This window comes from Colletotrichum phormii (genome assembly GCF_030913505.1).
Source record: "Colletotrichum phormii strain CBS 102054 chromosome Unknown BDP81scaffold_15, whole genome shotgun sequence".
NCBI classification, from domain to species: Eukaryota; Fungi; Ascomycota; class Sordariomycetes; order Glomerellales; family Glomerellaceae; genus Colletotrichum; species Colletotrichum phormii.
Window position 1 is genome coordinate 98,175 of NW_026851457.1, and position 15,828 is coordinate 114,002.

The window sequence follows — 15,828 nt, forward strand, 5'->3', positions numbered from 1 at the left end:
ACAATCCAACTCCAACCCCATCTCGCCACCAACGTAGCCCAATCTGCGACCTCTACGGATATCCCCGCCAAACTACGCATCCTGCCCCGGCCGGTTCCACGCATCTAACAAACGCCTCCGGCCACCGTCACCGAGGCCCAAGGCCCCCGCTCACACCAACGCACCCAAAACACCAAAATAGCGGTCCCGGAATCTGGTTAACGGTCCGCTGGCCCCACCAGCCTCTGCCCAAGGCTGTGCGCGCGCGCCTGGCCCGGTTGCCGTCTCTTGCCCTCGGTCTTGAACTCTTGATGGTCTGCCATCTTCCTTCTGCTCTATCGGGACCGTTCTGTCCAGTGTCCACATCATGCAAGCCCGATCGATGGGAGGAACCAGTAGATTGAGTTCTCCCTTCCATGTTACTTCATGACTCGAAGTTCCTTGTGTGACACGCAACACAGGAAACGAACCGGTGCAGCCGTTGCTTGAACTCAAACTGCGAACCGGCGTCTGGAGTGCGGCCCGCGATGTGACAGAGGACGCGCCCGCCGCGCCCCGTTGCGCATGTCCGACCCAGAGCCGGCGTGTACGCTTGCGCAGCGGCCGATGAAACCTTAGGCGGTGAGCTCAGTGGTCTACAAGTCCGCAGATCAGTCCCTCCAGAGTGATGTCTTCCACGTTCTCCTACTGCCGGTGTCACCCGGTTAGATTGGCTGTGTCATCATGTCTTCAATCACAGTCACAACGCCAACTCTCCACGGGGAGGTGAAAGTTTCCCTGAATCCGGGCTGGAAATCACTCAATGTGAAGCACTGCAACCAACAGAAGATTCAATATCTCTGTTGCTACCAATCCCGACGGCTCCCTGATTACAAGGGTACACGGCAAACACGAACGCGACGCCAGATGCCCCTCCAGTCTTGCGGCTTAATGTGTGTGCTTCAGAGGTAGTACCGTCAGTCAATTCAGACGTCCAACATTAACGTTGCAAATAGAGAATGTCGTGCTTCCTATCTCATGTGGCCGTGTGGCTATCTAGACCGTGTGGGGCTATCTCTGTGCTCAATGCGGCGTAAACTCCAGAGACTCGGGGTTCACCCACTTGTCTCCACCTTCTGGGCTGCAAACACTTAACCACCAGCCAAGGATACTGTCACTCCTAGCGACAGGATAGCGACAGGATAATCTGCCGCTCAACACAGCAGCTTTGAAATCTACGACCAATGCTACTACCACCGTTATTACTACTACCAATGCTATTGTTTCTAGCCCGTTGTCTCGGTATGTCATTCAAGAGCTCTGCCCTGGCAAAGGAGCTTTCGAGACAGTATCAAAGAGAGTGGGAGCTCAAGTCATTCATAGCACGTTTGGGGAAACATATTGAGGGCCTGGATAAGTTTCTAGTCGCCTTCGACATCATCTGCATAGTTTGTGCCAAACTCTCGCTCAAAGCCACTATTATGGGAACAGATAACAAAAAAGAGTTCACCACCGGTGTGGCTACATCTCTTGGTGCTCATGCTGGGAAATTTCTGGTGCTCACGCTGGGATTCGAACTCGGAAACTCTCGTATGCGCTGAGCCTGTCGTCGAGTAGGCTGATTGGTGTAGAATTTAATTGTTGACCATTAACCACTCCACCATCCCGCCAGTTTGACCTGACCAACCGACCTAGGAAGGCGCCTGCTGTGCTGGTGACAGGAATGGAATTGAGGGGGGCCATATGGGCTTCTTATGTATTCCCTTGGGTGTGTATTCAATCGAGTATTCAGGGCGGATCATCCCACCTCCAACGTAACTCCATTCTTCATAAGCTTGCTGGAACAGTCAAAGCATGGCATGAGACGCGTATGATGAAAGCTATTTGAAACCTACATCGGCGATCAAGTTTGGTATTATCTAAACGAAAGGAAGAACGATGTGGCTTGCCTGGCTACCTCCCAGATGTAGGATATGCTTACCCTTATTCAAGGTATGATTCTTCCCGAAATTACTCACGGCAAAGCTCTGCCCGCTGACAACAACCCGCAGGCTCTCTCCTGCCTCATACTCGACCCTAAGCGCCCAGATCCCAATGTCTAGCCTGACCACCTCGCCCGGTGGGATCTTCTCCTCCTTGGCCCGGTGAGACGCCCGGAGGATACCAACGGGTCCCTTGTACAGCACAACTTCCGTCTCTTGTTCTCGTGCGAACTCCTCAAACGAGTTCACTGGGATAACCTTCCAGGGATTATTGAGGTTCTTCATCTGCTTGCCGTTCGAGTCAAGCTTCTGGATCATGACGTACACGTCCATGTCGTCGTGGTCTGGACAGGACATGTACAGCACGGCTTTGGGCAGGCCCATGATGCGGGTGGTTTCGGTGAAGGTATGAGTGAAGCTGACGTTCCCGCTAGACTCGGAGTCGTAGCTGACCGACGCCATCTCCTGTGGCGCAGCATCAGGAATGAGCGTCTCCTCTGTGCTGAGGAAGAGCTGCTTATACTGCGTCCGCGCCGGCGGGAAGTCCTCCTCGACGATATTCTCAGTCGCCTGTGGAATCTTCTGACCAAACCGCAGCAAGGACATCCTCACCTTGGGCGTTTTATCCCAGCCGTTGTCGACGCCCTTGAGATACCGGTCAAAAAAAACGCGAATAGCGCATCCTTGGCTTGCGAGTTCCCCCAGAGGTCAAACCACTCCTGTTGTTGTTGTTGTTCTATTTAACGCCATGGCGGCAGACCTCCCGGAGGGTATGTGGCGTGAAGGGCGCAGGCTCTAGCTATATACTATATAGTACACGCCGTATCCTGACGTCCTCCAAATCTTGCTCGTGAGCTACTATGTGTTCTATCCATTCCTAGTTCCCACTGGTGCCCTAGTTCCGTTATAACCATCTGGTTTCTTAATAGAGGTAGTTTGTCGTTTAGAGGATAGGTTATGACCTATCTCCTAGTACCGCGGGCAGATCTTCTGGAAGAAGTCTGTCACGTAGAGGAAGGCCTGGAAGCCTTCAGAGTCAGTGATTAGCCCCTTGAAGTAGCGGTCGAGGGACCCTATAGGTCCTACGGGCTCCTGGCGGCTGTAAGGGTAGAGGGTGGGCCACTGTTGCCTCCTCAGTAGGGTCTTTCGGCAGTAGACTAGATGGTCTGCCTCCTTAACCCATCCACAGGAGCAGGTGAGTAGTGCTTCTGTGTGGTTAAAGCGTTGGTGATATTGTTTAAAGTCCCCGTGGCCTGACCGTGCCGCGAGGAGCACCACTCCTGCCACGGATGCCATCTCAACCACTTCTCGCTCGACTGCACCTCCAACCAACCCCGTATCGCACCCATCCCATGCATCGTGTTCGTCCACGTTCCCGTGATATACGTCGGGACATTGATCCGCTTCATATCCGGCCTCTTATCATTCCACCACGCATTAGCAAGCGGGTGCCGCGCGTACATCTCGCGGAAGCTCTCGATCCCACCGCGACCCTTCAGCATATGCTTGACAATAAGCTCGTCAAACAAGTCGCCCGCGTACACGCCTCCCCGCGCAAATTGCTCGCGGTACAAGTCTCCGCACCCTTCCCACGGCGCAATAGCCTTCAGTGGTGTGGCCGCAAGAAATTCATACAAATCCCTGAAGAGTCCCCCCAGGAGGCAGAATTAAAATAGGGCGGCCAAGCTGCTAATGCTTATTGGAGAGCCTAACAGCAAACCAAACAACCTAGCCTCACGAGGTTTCGCCCCCTGTGGTTTCCCTCGTGGCGGTTATCACTTATCTCAGGAGGTAATACTGGCGGAATCGCGGTTTAGGAATGATGATAGTACTGTCTCGGGCAAGCCAGCGGCACCTAGAGATAGCTCAAACGCATAGTAGCCTTTCGGCACGATTTGGAGGACGACTTGGTCTGTATCTAGTATTATTTATAGTCCTGCGGCCCTCCACGCCACATACCCTTCGGGAGGTCGACCGCAAGGGCCACTGCGCCCTTGCTGCCATGGCGTTAAATACAACAACAACAACAACAACAACAACAACAACAACACCACTTAAGCCCCAGGGAAGGGACGATATAAGCTGTCGCAACAAACATCGCTGCCGTCCCCACCGTCTGAAGACCAATGAACCAAGACAGCTTGGCGCCCCTTTCATGAAGGAAGTGAATCTCTTCAATGATGAAGGGTGCCAGCGCTTCGCTCTGACCAGAGGCGATGCTGTAAAAGTTTCGACCGGCAATATGACTGCTGAGAGACGTCGAGAAAGCGCACCATAACCCGGACAAGACCAGTAGGATCATTGACATGAGAAATACGGGCCGCCTCCCGATGGTCACGCAGAGCGGCATGGAGAAGAGGTTACCGATTCCCATGAACAACGTCGGGTATGTAAGGAGGTCCGTGGCTCGCGTGGCGTCTTCGGGGGAATACTCCTTCAACACGGAGGGAAACACGGCGCCGAGGCCGGATGGGACGAGGACGGCGATAGCGGAATATGAGCCGACAAAAAAATAATGAGGTACTTGTGCCATGTCGGAAGGTTGAGAGGGTCTATCTCCCGCGGTTAGCATTGGATGTGTTTTGCTCCACAGCATTCGCAAGATGGATCTTGGAGACTCGTTAGGCTCACCTTTGGGATCAGGATTAGGAGTGGGAATTAGGACAATGGAACCGCCTTGGAGTAGCTGCACGGTTCCGTATGCCTGGTCCTCCTGCGCAAGGGCCTTTGTGGCCGATCCTTCGATGGTATCGACATGAGGCTCATCATCTTTGGTGCTAGGCATTTTCGGCAAGACAGGCAGAAATACTCCTACATGTACTAACTAATCAGGCAGTCGGCAGTCTGGCGTGAGGCGAGCGAGAAAGTTGATGGCACGTCGTCGAATGTCGCAGCACAGACCAGAGCAGTAAACTCAAAAGTCGTGATGTCGGCACAGGCCGGTTGACAGTGCTCCATGCCTGCGACTATATACAAGCTGGTGTCTGAGCGGTTGTTGATAATTACTGATTTCCTTGTCTCGGCTGTCTATAATCCTACTAGATGTTCCCGTTCACTCTATTGCATCTCAATAGAGTACTTCTATGTAGTGCAACTTGGTCCAATCAAAGGAGCGCCATTATCAGACAATAGCTTCATTGGGCTGTCGGCTCGGCTCAGACCCATCAACTCCCGATGGCCATGGTAATAAACATCGCGGAGACCAATAGTATTCGTACCGAGAGCAGGGGCTAAGCCTATCCGTACATGAACTCCGTACGGATACTGCTCCCCATGTTCGCCTGCATTGTGAACCCCATGGGGAAGATCTAAAGAGTCTAACCGCTTGCAGAGCCTTACGGATCAAGCAGACATGTCGTTGTGAAGAATCATAGCAAACGCCATGTCAGATTCTCCAACTTCTGCCTCCCCCACTATTCCGAGCTGATCATCGCGTCAACCGGAATGAGGGGCCGGTCGGCCTGCGCAGTATCCACCACCAAAAAACCTCCCGAAACGCTTCCGCGAGTCATTCAGTGTTCTCGTTCTTCCTGGGCCGTGCCGTCTTTACACGTTTCGGAAACACAAAGTACTCCTCATAACGACGCGCTTCGGCATCTCAACCTACCCAGCCGACCCTCATCTCCAGCTCCCGAACAACCCAGCCAGTCAGCAACCAGTAGGCGTACCACTCCAGCCAAGCCCAGTGGAGAATACTCAGGTTCCGACTATGTGAGGACATTCCACACACCACACAGGCAACGCGCGGCAATGTCATCATATACGAACCACCCCGTACCCACCCCCGCGGCTGCCGAGTCTACGGCGGTCGTCGAGTCTTCCGAGGGCACCTCGGCGGCGTCGGTGGCCAAGAGGCGGCGTATCAACTTCGCCTGCAACTATTGCCGCAACCGAAAGACGCGTTGTGATGAGCAGAAGCCCTCGTGTAGGGCCTGCATCAACGCCGGCATCGAGTGCGTCACGACGGACCGCCGGAGGCCCGGCGTTGAGGTCCAGCGCCGTGAGACGAAGCGTCAGCTGTCCCGGGCATCCAGCGCGTCCTTGACGCATTCGCTGACGGCCGTCGCGTCTCCACACTCGCCTCGAGAGGAAGTCGAGAGCTCCGAGCCGCCGGCGGTGCCGCCACTGCCGGACGCCCGCGCCAAGACTTCACCATTGGTAGAGCTGCTCTACAGCAATACCCGGCCATCTTCGGTAGCAGCCCCGAAGTCCGCAACGATAGCATTTCCGAAGCCGCTAAGGGTTCCCAAGGATGCTGCCGTTACTATTATCCCGGAAGACGAGGAGCCTCCCGCCTGCCCGGGCCCGCCCAAGTATCAAGGGAAGTTACCTGTAGTACGTCCCAGCCGCGGGAACAACTCAGTCGAGATCCTCGGCGATTGGCTGGACCTTGCTGCGCGTCGGCTAGGGATCCAACAAAAGCGCGGCATGCCAACACGTGTAGACAGGCCGCCGGTTTACCGCATTCTGTCGTCTGAACCCTGCTCGTTCCCCCCCAAAGAGGTTGCCCGCGAGCTTGCTGCCCGCTACCTCGAAGGTATTAATATGGTCTATCCTCTGTTCAACCCAGACCGTCTCATGCGGGACATCGACACAGCCGTGGAACTCGGCCCGATAAACTTCGCCGAGGCACGAGGGCTAGCAGCCTTGGTCTCGGTTTACCTCGTCATGTCTATCGCGTTTGCTTCCGCGGCACTTGAGGAACCTACACTGGATCCCGGAGACTATGTGATTTACTGCAAGACCCTCATCGGCCACCTCGTCACCGTCAACGGCGTCGAGACTGTTAGATCGTTGGCGCTTCTCGCGTTGTGTCTTCACTGCTATGACGAGTGCGCTGGGGCTTGGAACATTCTCACTACGGGGGTTTCCATCGCAATGTCGCTGGGCCTGCACAAACCTCGGACGTGTCGGGGCTGCAAGACCAACCGCCCCGACAAGAGGCCGGACTTTGTCGATGATGAAGAGCGCAAGGCGTTTTGGCTCGGCATCTATGCCTTTGAAAAGTTCTTGGCGTTCGAGTTGGGCCGCCTTTCTTCAATAGAGGACGAGGAGTGCTACCCAGCTCATGTCGATATGCCCACGGGCAATGGTACTTCGTCAAAAGATAAGGCGTTTGCTGTGACTGTCAACCTTGCGAGGATACTCAGCGAAATCGGAAGAAAGGCTATTATCGTTAGCCGGAAGGAAGACGGACTCCGAGACGGTGCACTACAAGCTATCATAGCTGAAAAGGTGGAGACTACTGGTGAGGCACAGCTGCTCCTCACGAGATGGGGTGAATCAGTGCCCGATGAGCTTAGGTACGATTGACTGTGCCCCATGAATGCCGACACGTAAATGAGTGAAGCTGACGATGTTGGGCTCCAGACCGATATCAGACATCTTGATCGGCTCAAAACAGTGCCCCTTCGCATCATTCATATCGATGCATTATAATAATGCGTAAGTGATCTTCTCGTCCTATTGAATCAAATACATCTCACTAACACGACGCATCGCAGTCTCGTGATCCTCTCGCGAAACAGTCTTCTAATTAGTGAAGAGGCAATCACTTCTGGCGCCGACATGATCGCCAAAGGCAAGCCATGGGACTACATCATGCGGAACGGACAAGCTCTCGCGGCTAATGCCGCCCGAAAAGTCCTAAGGATAGTCGTCGAAGCGGTAGACTCCAAGTCGAATGCGATTCTCCCGAATCTTCTGGCACCACTCCACGCTCTCTCAACACTAGCTGTCCACGTCGTAACGCACCCCGACTCTCGCATCTCAACCATGGACCTACACGTAAGTACCTTAGCTATTGTGCGACCTCCTTAACGTCACTAACATGCTTAAAGCTCATCCAAACCGCCTCAGACTCTATGAGAGAGATATACACAAGGCTTCGGGGCGACGGCTTACTGGACATGCTACTACAAAAGCTCGACTCGTTTCTACACAAAGGGTTACCGACGCCCGGATCGTCAGATAACCGGACAACAACTACCTTGCCATCCATGACTCCGAGATCAATGCCGGACACCAGCCCTTGGCAGAACGCTGGGGAGACACCGACCCCCAGATCGGTAGATGCTCAATGGTCTGGCAGTGACGACAGCCGTCGCAGGGAATCAGGTGTCAACGTGCCTGGTTCTACAATGCCCTTCTACAACCAAGGAAACGGTCTTTCTGGCGGAACCGAGTTTGGATTCGACTCGTTTGGCGCGATGCCCATGGCTGGCGACGAATGGTCGCCTAGTCTGTCTGATGGAATCGGATGGGACTGGGCGTGCTTCTCGCATCTTCTCTCCGATCAGTACCAGCCACAGTGAAGCCTACTACATGATCTGTGGGACCTTCACCTTGGACCCCGTACTAGCTTGCCTTCACCGCAGCAAATCTGGATTGATCAGCGTCGAGATTCTATCTCTATGCCTCGTCAAGGATTCGAGGAGGTGCAAGGTTTGATGTAGCAACAGGACGTAAACACCCTGCCTGCTTGATGAGACATGACGATATAAGGTAGATAGGGGTTTTCTCTGCTTTCTTGTTGGGAGACACGAGTAAGGCAATCAGATGGTAGGTCCGCCTTCGATATGGGAGCTCGGAAGCGCTGGGAGCCTAATTCCGCCAAGCAAGTCGAGATCTCCTCTGGTATCTTGGAGCCTATGTACTCCGAGAACGCTGCACGAAGCAGAGCGGAGCAGTGTAAATAGTGGCGGAGTAGATTGATGAGAGGGCGTCGTTGGATATCATGACGTCTGGTGGAGACTAGAAGACCGGTGACAAGTTCCAGGAAGAGTTCATTGCAACTATGACCCGGTCATAATGAGAGCAACTAAGGCAGAGGCTTTAGGGTTCAACTCTAAGCAGTCCTCGCCTGAGCCATGTGAACATATCCAGCGAATGAAGCTATCATTGTTCCTGCGAATCATGAGTCGTTGATTGCTAAAGGACCATGTTTTCGAAAACGACTAGGTAGTCAGCCCGCAGTTTCAACTTTATGCATGAATAGATGCTTCGTATTCCGGCTGCCTTAAGTGGCTACTACTATTACTAAGCTAGATCATCATCCCAGTAGCCAAGCTTCCCCGTGCCAGTTCCTCGGGGAAAAGATCTTAACCGCAGGTTCGGTTGGGAACCACATACTTTAGTTGGTAAGGCAGACAGTGATCTCGGAGTTTCTCAACTTCCCGTCGGATGTCACCCAGACGCCGACCTCCCGAGGGGTATATGGCGTGGAGGGCCGCAGGCTCAAGCTACATACTCTACAGTACACGCCTCTTCCTAACGTCCTCCAAGTCTTGCCCGTGGGCTTCTATGTGTCCTGTTCGTCCCTAGTACCCGCTGGTTCTCTAGTTCCGTTGTGACCGTCAGATCCTCTACGAGGAGGGGGTCGTTGGTAGGGCCTAGGTCAAGACCTAGTCCTTAGTACCGCGGGCAGATCTTCTGGAAGAAGTCCGTCACGGAGAGAAAGGCCTGGAAGCCTTTAGGATCAGTAATTAGCCCCTTATAGTACCGCTCCAGGGATCCTATAGGTCCTATAGGCTCGAGTGGACTAGAAGGGTGGAGGGTAGGCCACTGATACCTCCTCACTAGGGTCTTTTGGCAGTAGACTAGATGGTCTACTGCCTTTGCCTCCCCGCAGGAGCAGGTAAGCAGTGCTTCTCTATGGTTGAAACGTTGGTGGTACTGTTCGAAGTCTCCATGGCCTGATCGGGCTGCTAGGAGATGGTGAAGGATGGCCCGTGGCAGAGCTAGTTCAGGGGGGCAGGCGAGGGTAGCCTTAAGCCCTAGTTGGGTATAACGGGATGTTGCTTCTCGCTGCCACCACTTCCTATATTGGCGCCGTATACGCTCTTTAGCAAGCCGTTTGATCCCTGATAGGGTAGCTAGTTGGCCCCTAGGGGTTGGTAGGGTTGTGCCCTCCTTAGCTAGGCTGTCTGCTTCCTCGTTTCCTCTGATCCCTTGGTGCCCTGGGGACCAATGGGTTTGTATATCGTATATACTGACTGCCTCTTGTATTTCAAGGAAGGCTACTTGGGAGGAGTCTGGGGCCTCGCCGCGTATCCCCTGGATAACGCTAGTGTTATCGATGCAGATGTGTATAGGCTGTCCCTGGGAGGTAAGGAGGTCCCGTCGGAGCTCCGCCCTTGCCCCTTCAGCCTCACCATCAAATACTTCTGCTAGGCCGAGGCGGCCGCAGCCCTGGGCTATGCGTTTGTTGTTTCGGTATATCACAAAGCCAAACCCTGTAGCACCATTAGGGGCTTTAGAGCCGTCTGAGTAGATAATAGTATGCTCTTTTTAAGATGTGTGTGGCTAGGCGATCTATCGAGTCAATAGGTCAGTTGCTGGTTTGTCAAGGCACAGCTAGGTTCCCCTTGATTAAGTCTCTCTGACAGGGCGTAATCCTATTATGTTCCCAGACTAATACATGTACACCGGCGCTGGGCCTCGCTGGCGCCAAGCAAACAGCAGGATAGAATGCGTGCTGAGCCACGGGTAACGTACGTGGGACTGAGTGCATAGTACTTGGCAGATTACAACTCCTGGAATCACATTGGCTGCCACTATTCCATCAGCCCTACGAGAACGATAACGATGATCTTTTTTACAGCGACCTGGGACAATCATGGCCGAAAAATGAGCCTCATCTTCGTTTTCGTTTTCGTTGTCGAGTGGATCCATGTCTGTGGCTCAGCAGCACTGCACTCGTCGTGCAGTTCCACCTTGCGATTAGCTAGAGCATCTGTAACAGGCTCTCGTCGACCCAAGTGACAGTTGAGCAACTAGCCAGTAACATATTTACAATTAGAGATTATAGGGCGCATTGATATTCGATTCTAACGATCGAGAATGATATAAAGCCATTGCTGCCTTCAGCCAGTATAGAATAGACCTAGATTTTGAATCACCGCTTAATCACAGGCCACCTTGAACCAGAAGCATTTCAGTCCCTCGTTTACCGATAAGAATCACCTCAAAAACCGACCAAGACATGCATCTCCCTCTACCAACCATCATCGGGGCTGCCTCCGTCGTCCAGGCTTTCCCTCACTTTGCCTACCCGAACACTCGCTTCGCTCTGCCGCCTAGCAAAGGACTGAAGGGAATAAAAACAGGGAATGAATCTTGGGGCACCCTGAAGCCGAACCATTTCACTTGGAGTCCCCCGGGCGCTAATGATCGTGAGTCTCGTGGCACGTCCATACGATTTGCATGCCCAAACTGACTAGATGGAATAATGTAGAACGAGCACCGTGCCCGGTTATGAACACTCTTTCCAATCATGGTTTCGTTCCCCATGACGGCCGAAACATCACCAAGGATATCCTAATCAAGGCTCTCAACGATGCGCTAAACGTCCCCGAAGCACCCGCCCTCAACATCTTCAACAATGCCCTCGTCGTCAATCCTACTCCCAATGCAACTGTGAGTCGTTACTGCTTCGCTTACCACTGAGGCTTCAAGGTTCCAACGAGAGAATTGCTTTTTACTAATCCTGCGGAAAGTTCTTCGACTTGAAAATGCTTCATGCACACAATGTCATCGAGCATGACGGCAGTCTTTCTCGCAAAGACGCCATCTTCGACTCCACCAACTCTTTCGATACGGGGACTTTTGATAACTTCGTGAGCTACTTTGGAGACGAGGAGGCCATCAACATTAAGATGATTGCAAACGCTCGAGCTCGACATGCTTTCGATATGAGTCTCATCAACCCGACTTTCTCGATCACCGATGCTCAGATCCCCGTTATTGTTGGCGAGAACGCATTCTTCCTGGCAATCTTTGGTGACCCGGACGTTGCTGCTGCCAACAGGACGTTCCTGGAGTACTTCTTCCGTATGTCGCAAGCAAGCAATCTTAATGAATGCAAGAGAAGCTAACAAACTCCAGGCAATGAGAGGTTCCCCGTCGAGCTTGGCTGGTCCCCTAACGAAACACTATTGATGCGCAACTCGGTCCCATTGTGCAGAATATCATCGCTCAAAGCCCGGCGGACGTGCCTCTGACGTTCACGCCACAGAACGCAACCGTGACAAAAGTCAAGTAGAGTATTTCATGGTCAAACCATCAATTGCAGTTTTGGGACCGTTATTTGATGTTCAACTCGATCATTGGCGGTACGGAGAGGTCATATGAAGCTTCGGAGTGTCTCATTTTATTTGCGTATCCCGCCGGGTAAAAGTGGATCACATAAAAGAAGACTCTTCACTGGTTCCGCTTTTCAGAGTTAGGTAGAGAGTAAATTTGATTTCCAAGAATATTGGGTTCGACACCTGGATTTCGAATGCGAGCTCCATCGCGTGCGTATGTGTTGGTGACCCTCGTGGCCAACACTCACACACTCGCTGAGGCCTACGTGAACTCGTAGGCGATTAGTCGTTACATGTACTTTCAAGCGCCAGTTTCCCAGGGTCTCAAGGTCTCAAGAGTCTCGGAAAGACCTAGCAAGTAATATTGCGTGCCCTTGACATAATTAGTTCCAAAGAACCGGGGATTTCTTACTAACACGAAGATATCTTCATCAACGTCTAATCCAAAGAGGAAGGCCATAACGAGAACGGAGTCTGATTGGTGATTGTTCCCATTTATGTCTCCACTTCCCCAGACAACCCTTTACGGGATCTAGGGCGGAACGAATGATGGATGTTATCTGCGATGGACCCAATTCTCCGCAGGCAAGAAGCTATCGTGTAGCCTTTATCTTGGATTCGCGGGGTTGCTGAATCCCCTCGACTTCAACTCGAGTATCTAACGAAGAAATCACGGCGTTAATCAATGATAGCCTTCGACTGCCCAGTCAGTGCCCATATAATCTCGCCAAGGCTCGGACTTATACGCTCCGATACCGGCGGGCTCGCGAGAATGGATTTTCACTCGACTCCATTGAAATTTAATAACAGAATGTGTCAATCAAAAGAAGCGACCCCGCGAGGCGGGGAGAATTTTCATGTCTCCGGAAAAATGCTCGGCAACTTGCAGGATGATCTGGGGAATTTTCGATAAGTATAATAATATGCTCATCCTACCGTCACCTTCCTGGTCTTTCCCACTCGTTGACCCAGTTCTCGCCGATTCGACCAGTCTTTGAAAGTCGAGTGCTTGCGTTCAGGCACCGCTATGTCGGAAACAAGAGAGATCAAGGATAGCTCGCTGGGTGAGGCGCCGTCGAACACGGGCAAGGTTGTCGCCGCAGACAACGCGATTGCCCACGATGCTGTCTTTGGTGAGATCACGGAAGATGGCCCTAACTACCGCAGTGTTTGTGACTCCCATTTTTAAATTGAGAGAGAGCGTTGGAATTGACTTGTATTAGGTTGGGTGGCTCGGAACTTCAGTCTTGATGATGAAAACCCAGATGGGACTCGGTGTTCTATCCATCCCCTCCATCCTCGACACCATGGGAATAATTCCCGGAGTTATCCTCATCTGCGTAATCAGCGGTATCACTACCTGGTCCGACTTCATTGTCGGTACTTTCAAACTCCGTCACCCCGAAGTCTACGGCGTTGATGATGCTGGAGAGTTGATGTTTGGTTGGATTGGCCGGGAAATATTCGGTGCTGGGTTTTGTCTCTGTGAGTCTTCTTATCTGCCCTTCGGCAGGATCTCAACTAATGTTGTCAAGTCTTCACCTTCACCTCGGGGTCAGCCATGCTGAGTATTTCCATCGCCCTGAATGCTCTGTTCATGCACGCAACCTGCACTGCTGTGTTCGTGGCCGTTGCAGCGATCATTGGCTTCGGCTTTTCTAGTCTGCGGACGCTGGGACGCATCAGTTGGCTAGCATGGGTCGGTGTGACGAGTATCATTGTCGCTGGTAAGCCTACGTCCTTACATGTACTGCCAAGAAATTTGTAGTATTTAACAACCTCGTCAGTTCTCACTGTGACCATCGCAGTGGGTCTGCAGGATCGACCTGCGGCAGCACCCAAAGATGTTCCATGGAAGTCGGATTTCAAGCTGGTAGGCTCGCCCACTTTCGCAGAAGCCATCGCCGCCATCTCCGCACTCGTTTTCTCGTACGCAGGCACACCAGCGTTCTTCTCTATTGTGGCGGAAATGCGCGAGCCTAAGCACTACACCCGAGCTCTTATTCTCTGCCAGTCCGTTGTCACTCTCGTCTATGTGGCTGTGGGCGCTGTTGTCTACTACTATTGCGGCTCCTACGTCTCTTCGCCCGCGCTCGGCTCTGCTGGGCCAAGTGTAAAGAAGGTTGCCTACGGGCTCGGTCTACCTGGACTAATTGTCTCTGCAGCTGTCTTGCTTCATGTAAATATCTTTATCCCGCTGCAAGGAAGCGAATGGACGCTAATCGATTGTAGTTGCCCAGCAAGCACATGTTTGTCCGAATCCTGAGAGGCTCAAAGCACTTGACAGCCAACACATTTACTCATTGGGCAACATGGATCGGCTGTACCTTTTCTGTCGCTTTAGTGGCATATTTGGTTGCTAGCGGCATTCCCGTATTTAACAGTCTCATCTCTCTCATCGGTGCGCTCCTCGGCACTCTGATTTGTTTCCAGCCGATGGGTTGCATGTGGTTCTACGACAACTGGACGAAAGGGAAACAGACCCCTACCTTGAGATGGTACGCTATGTGCGTTTGGGCTGCTTTCGTTGTGGTATCAGGAACGTTTTTGATGGTTGCTGGGACTTACAGTTCCATTATGGGAATTATCGATGACTACAACGGACCAAACCGCTCCTCTGCTTGGTCGTGCGCAGATAACTCGAACTCTGTATAATATTACCGGCAGAAGATGAGAGTGCTGAGTATTAATAAAAATCCCGCCTTCAACGGTATCTCAGGCCACCAGAAGAAACTTGTGGCATTTAATTATACCTAAAGTACGTATACTGTCAGGGAATCTGTTCTGTGACTTTGGAAGAAAGCAGCCGGGCATTCAACGTCCCTTGATGTTAACTTCTGAAGATGTTAGAGGAGAGATACGACCTCCGAGACCCACCGCCCGGCTTGGACTACCCCGGCCAGATGATGGAGCCTCCCGCATCTCCGATCTCCATTGCCATCTATTTCTCCACTGGTCGGGATGGCCTTCTACTTTAGGTTTCAAGCTGGAGTACCAGTCACAGAAGCCAATGTATCTGACCACCTATTTTATCCAATGAAGCTTCTGCTCTTCTAGACCCAGGCGGGATAAGCCACGGTGATGGCCAACAGTCTATTTACTACTAGGTAGGCGAGGTGAGGTAAGGTAAGTACATGTAAGTAAGCTAAAGTACAAACTCGAGTTCAGGTGCATGTACTACAGGGGTGAAATGACTGGGGGAATAAACTTGCGCTCGCTTGCAAAAGCTACAAGTCACGATAGCCTCGTCAATCGATGATTATAGATATGTTATGGACCAAACCTATGTTTTCTCGGACCTAAGGCGAAAGAAGATACCGTGCTTGCTGAGTGTCTAAACTACTAAAGCATCAGTGTAGCAGGGCAGAAGAGATTCTAACCCATGGCATCTGAGTCTTATCAACGTTAATAAGTGGCATAGATAACGTCGTCGCACGGCGGAGACCGGGGCCTGTCGGCCCCCAAGTGCGAGTGCGGTGCGTTTTGCGCGACCGTAGACTTAGTCCCGCTCTCACATCAGGTGGCCACACCGCCGGCTTCTTGATCTGATGAGATCGATCAGAAAGAGAAGTTGTTCAAACTATCTCGACATGATTCTTTCCATCTCAACGGGAGCGAGAAAAGCATATGTGTATACATAATCATTCGGTAATGCTACAGTAGAGAAGTAGGTAACCAGGAACATCGGGATTTGATATAGTTCGCTCACAAACTGGACACGATAACAGAACGGTATGCCATTCATAATGAGAGTGGGATGCCGAAACTGCTCGGCAATAATATTAGCGCAGGTGACTTTCGAT

At 52.2% G+C, this 15,828-nt stretch overlaps 6 protein-coding genes across 6 annotated transcripts; 4 read left to right on the plus strand and 2 right to left on the minus strand.

Annotated features, from left to right (window-relative positions):
- The first annotated feature begins 1,066 nt into the window (after nucleotides 1-1,066).
- Nucleotides 1,067-1,692, plus strand: BDP81DRAFT_55825 (uncharacterized protein). The gene is made up of 3 exons (XM_060595985.1): nucleotides 1,067-1,260; nucleotides 1,342-1,598; nucleotides 1,654-1,692. Exons 1-2 carry the CDS (start codon nucleotides 1,203-1,205, stop codon nucleotides 1,557-1,559), a joined length of 276 nt encoding a protein of 91 aa, XP_060442828.1. The 5' UTR covers nucleotides 1,067-1,202; the 3' UTR covers nucleotides 1,560-1,598; nucleotides 1,654-1,692.
- Nucleotides 1,693-1,842: 150 nt separating this feature from the next.
- BDP81DRAFT_493413 (galactose-binding domain-like protein) lies at nucleotides 1,843-2,659 on the minus strand. The gene has a single exon (XM_060595355.1). It carries the CDS (start codon nucleotides 2,544-2,546, stop codon nucleotides 1,878-1,880), a length of 669 nt encoding a protein of 222 aa, XP_060442829.1. The 5' UTR covers nucleotides 2,547-2,659; the 3' UTR covers nucleotides 1,843-1,877.
- Nucleotides 2,660-2,909: 250 nt separating this feature from the next.
- BDP81DRAFT_396218 (uncharacterized protein) lies at nucleotides 2,910-4,725 on the minus strand (the record flags this gene model as incomplete). The annotated part of the gene is made up of 6 exons (XM_060588155.1): nucleotides 2,910-3,062; nucleotides 3,128-3,544; nucleotides 3,773-3,846; nucleotides 3,900-3,937; nucleotides 4,037-4,496; nucleotides 4,572-4,725. The coding sequence occupies 6 exons, from the start codon at nucleotides 4,723-4,725 to the stop codon at nucleotides 2,910-2,912; spliced, it is 1,296 nt and encodes a 431-aa protein (XP_060442830.1).
- Nucleotides 4,726-5,690: 965 nt separating this feature from the next.
- Nucleotides 5,691-8,254, plus strand: BDP81DRAFT_462703 (fungal-specific transcription factor domain-containing protein; the record flags this gene model as incomplete). The annotated part of the gene is made up of 5 exons (XM_060593931.1): nucleotides 5,691-6,098; nucleotides 6,174-7,243; nucleotides 7,311-7,385; nucleotides 7,445-7,727; nucleotides 7,781-8,254. The coding sequence occupies 5 exons, from the start codon at nucleotides 5,691-5,693 to the stop codon at nucleotides 8,252-8,254; spliced, it is 2,310 nt and encodes a 769-aa protein (XP_060442831.1).
- Nucleotides 8,255-11,073: 2,819 nt separating this feature from the next.
- Nucleotides 11,074-11,860, plus strand: BDP81DRAFT_269678 (Chloroperoxidase; the record flags this gene model as incomplete). The annotated part of the gene is made up of 4 exons (XM_060582921.1): nucleotides 11,074-11,113; nucleotides 11,176-11,357; nucleotides 11,438-11,771; nucleotides 11,826-11,860. Coding segments are annotated over 4 exons (591 nt in total), but the record flags the coding sequence as incomplete, so codon positions are not given.
- A 1,192-nt stretch (nucleotides 11,861-13,052) lies between these two features.
- BDP81DRAFT_451474 (transmembrane amino acid transporter) lies at nucleotides 13,053-14,680 on the plus strand (the record flags this gene model as incomplete). Its single annotated transcript, XM_060592632.1, has 5 exons — nucleotides 13,053-13,193; nucleotides 13,249-13,510; nucleotides 13,561-13,752; nucleotides 13,813-14,204; nucleotides 14,258-14,680. 5 exons carry the CDS (start codon nucleotides 13,053-13,055, stop codon nucleotides 14,678-14,680), a joined length of 1,410 nt encoding a protein of 469 aa, XP_060442833.1.
- Between the last annotated feature and the right edge of the window lie 1,148 nt (nucleotides 14,681-15,828).

Excerpts from the sequence above, each read along its gene's own strand:
- BDP81DRAFT_55825 (XM_060595985.1), top strand. The coding sequence starts at position 1,203 with ATGCTACTACCACCGTTATTACTACTACCAATGCTATTGTTTCTAGCC. Across the intron at positions 1,261-1,341 it reads GTTTCTAGCCCGTTGTCTCG|CACGTTTGGGGAAACATATT; the intron begins GTATGTCATTCA and ends AGTCATTCATAG.
- BDP81DRAFT_493413 (XM_060595355.1), bottom strand. The coding sequence starts at position 2,546 with ATGTCCTTGCTGCGGTTTGGTCAGAAGATTCCACAGGCGACTGAGAAT.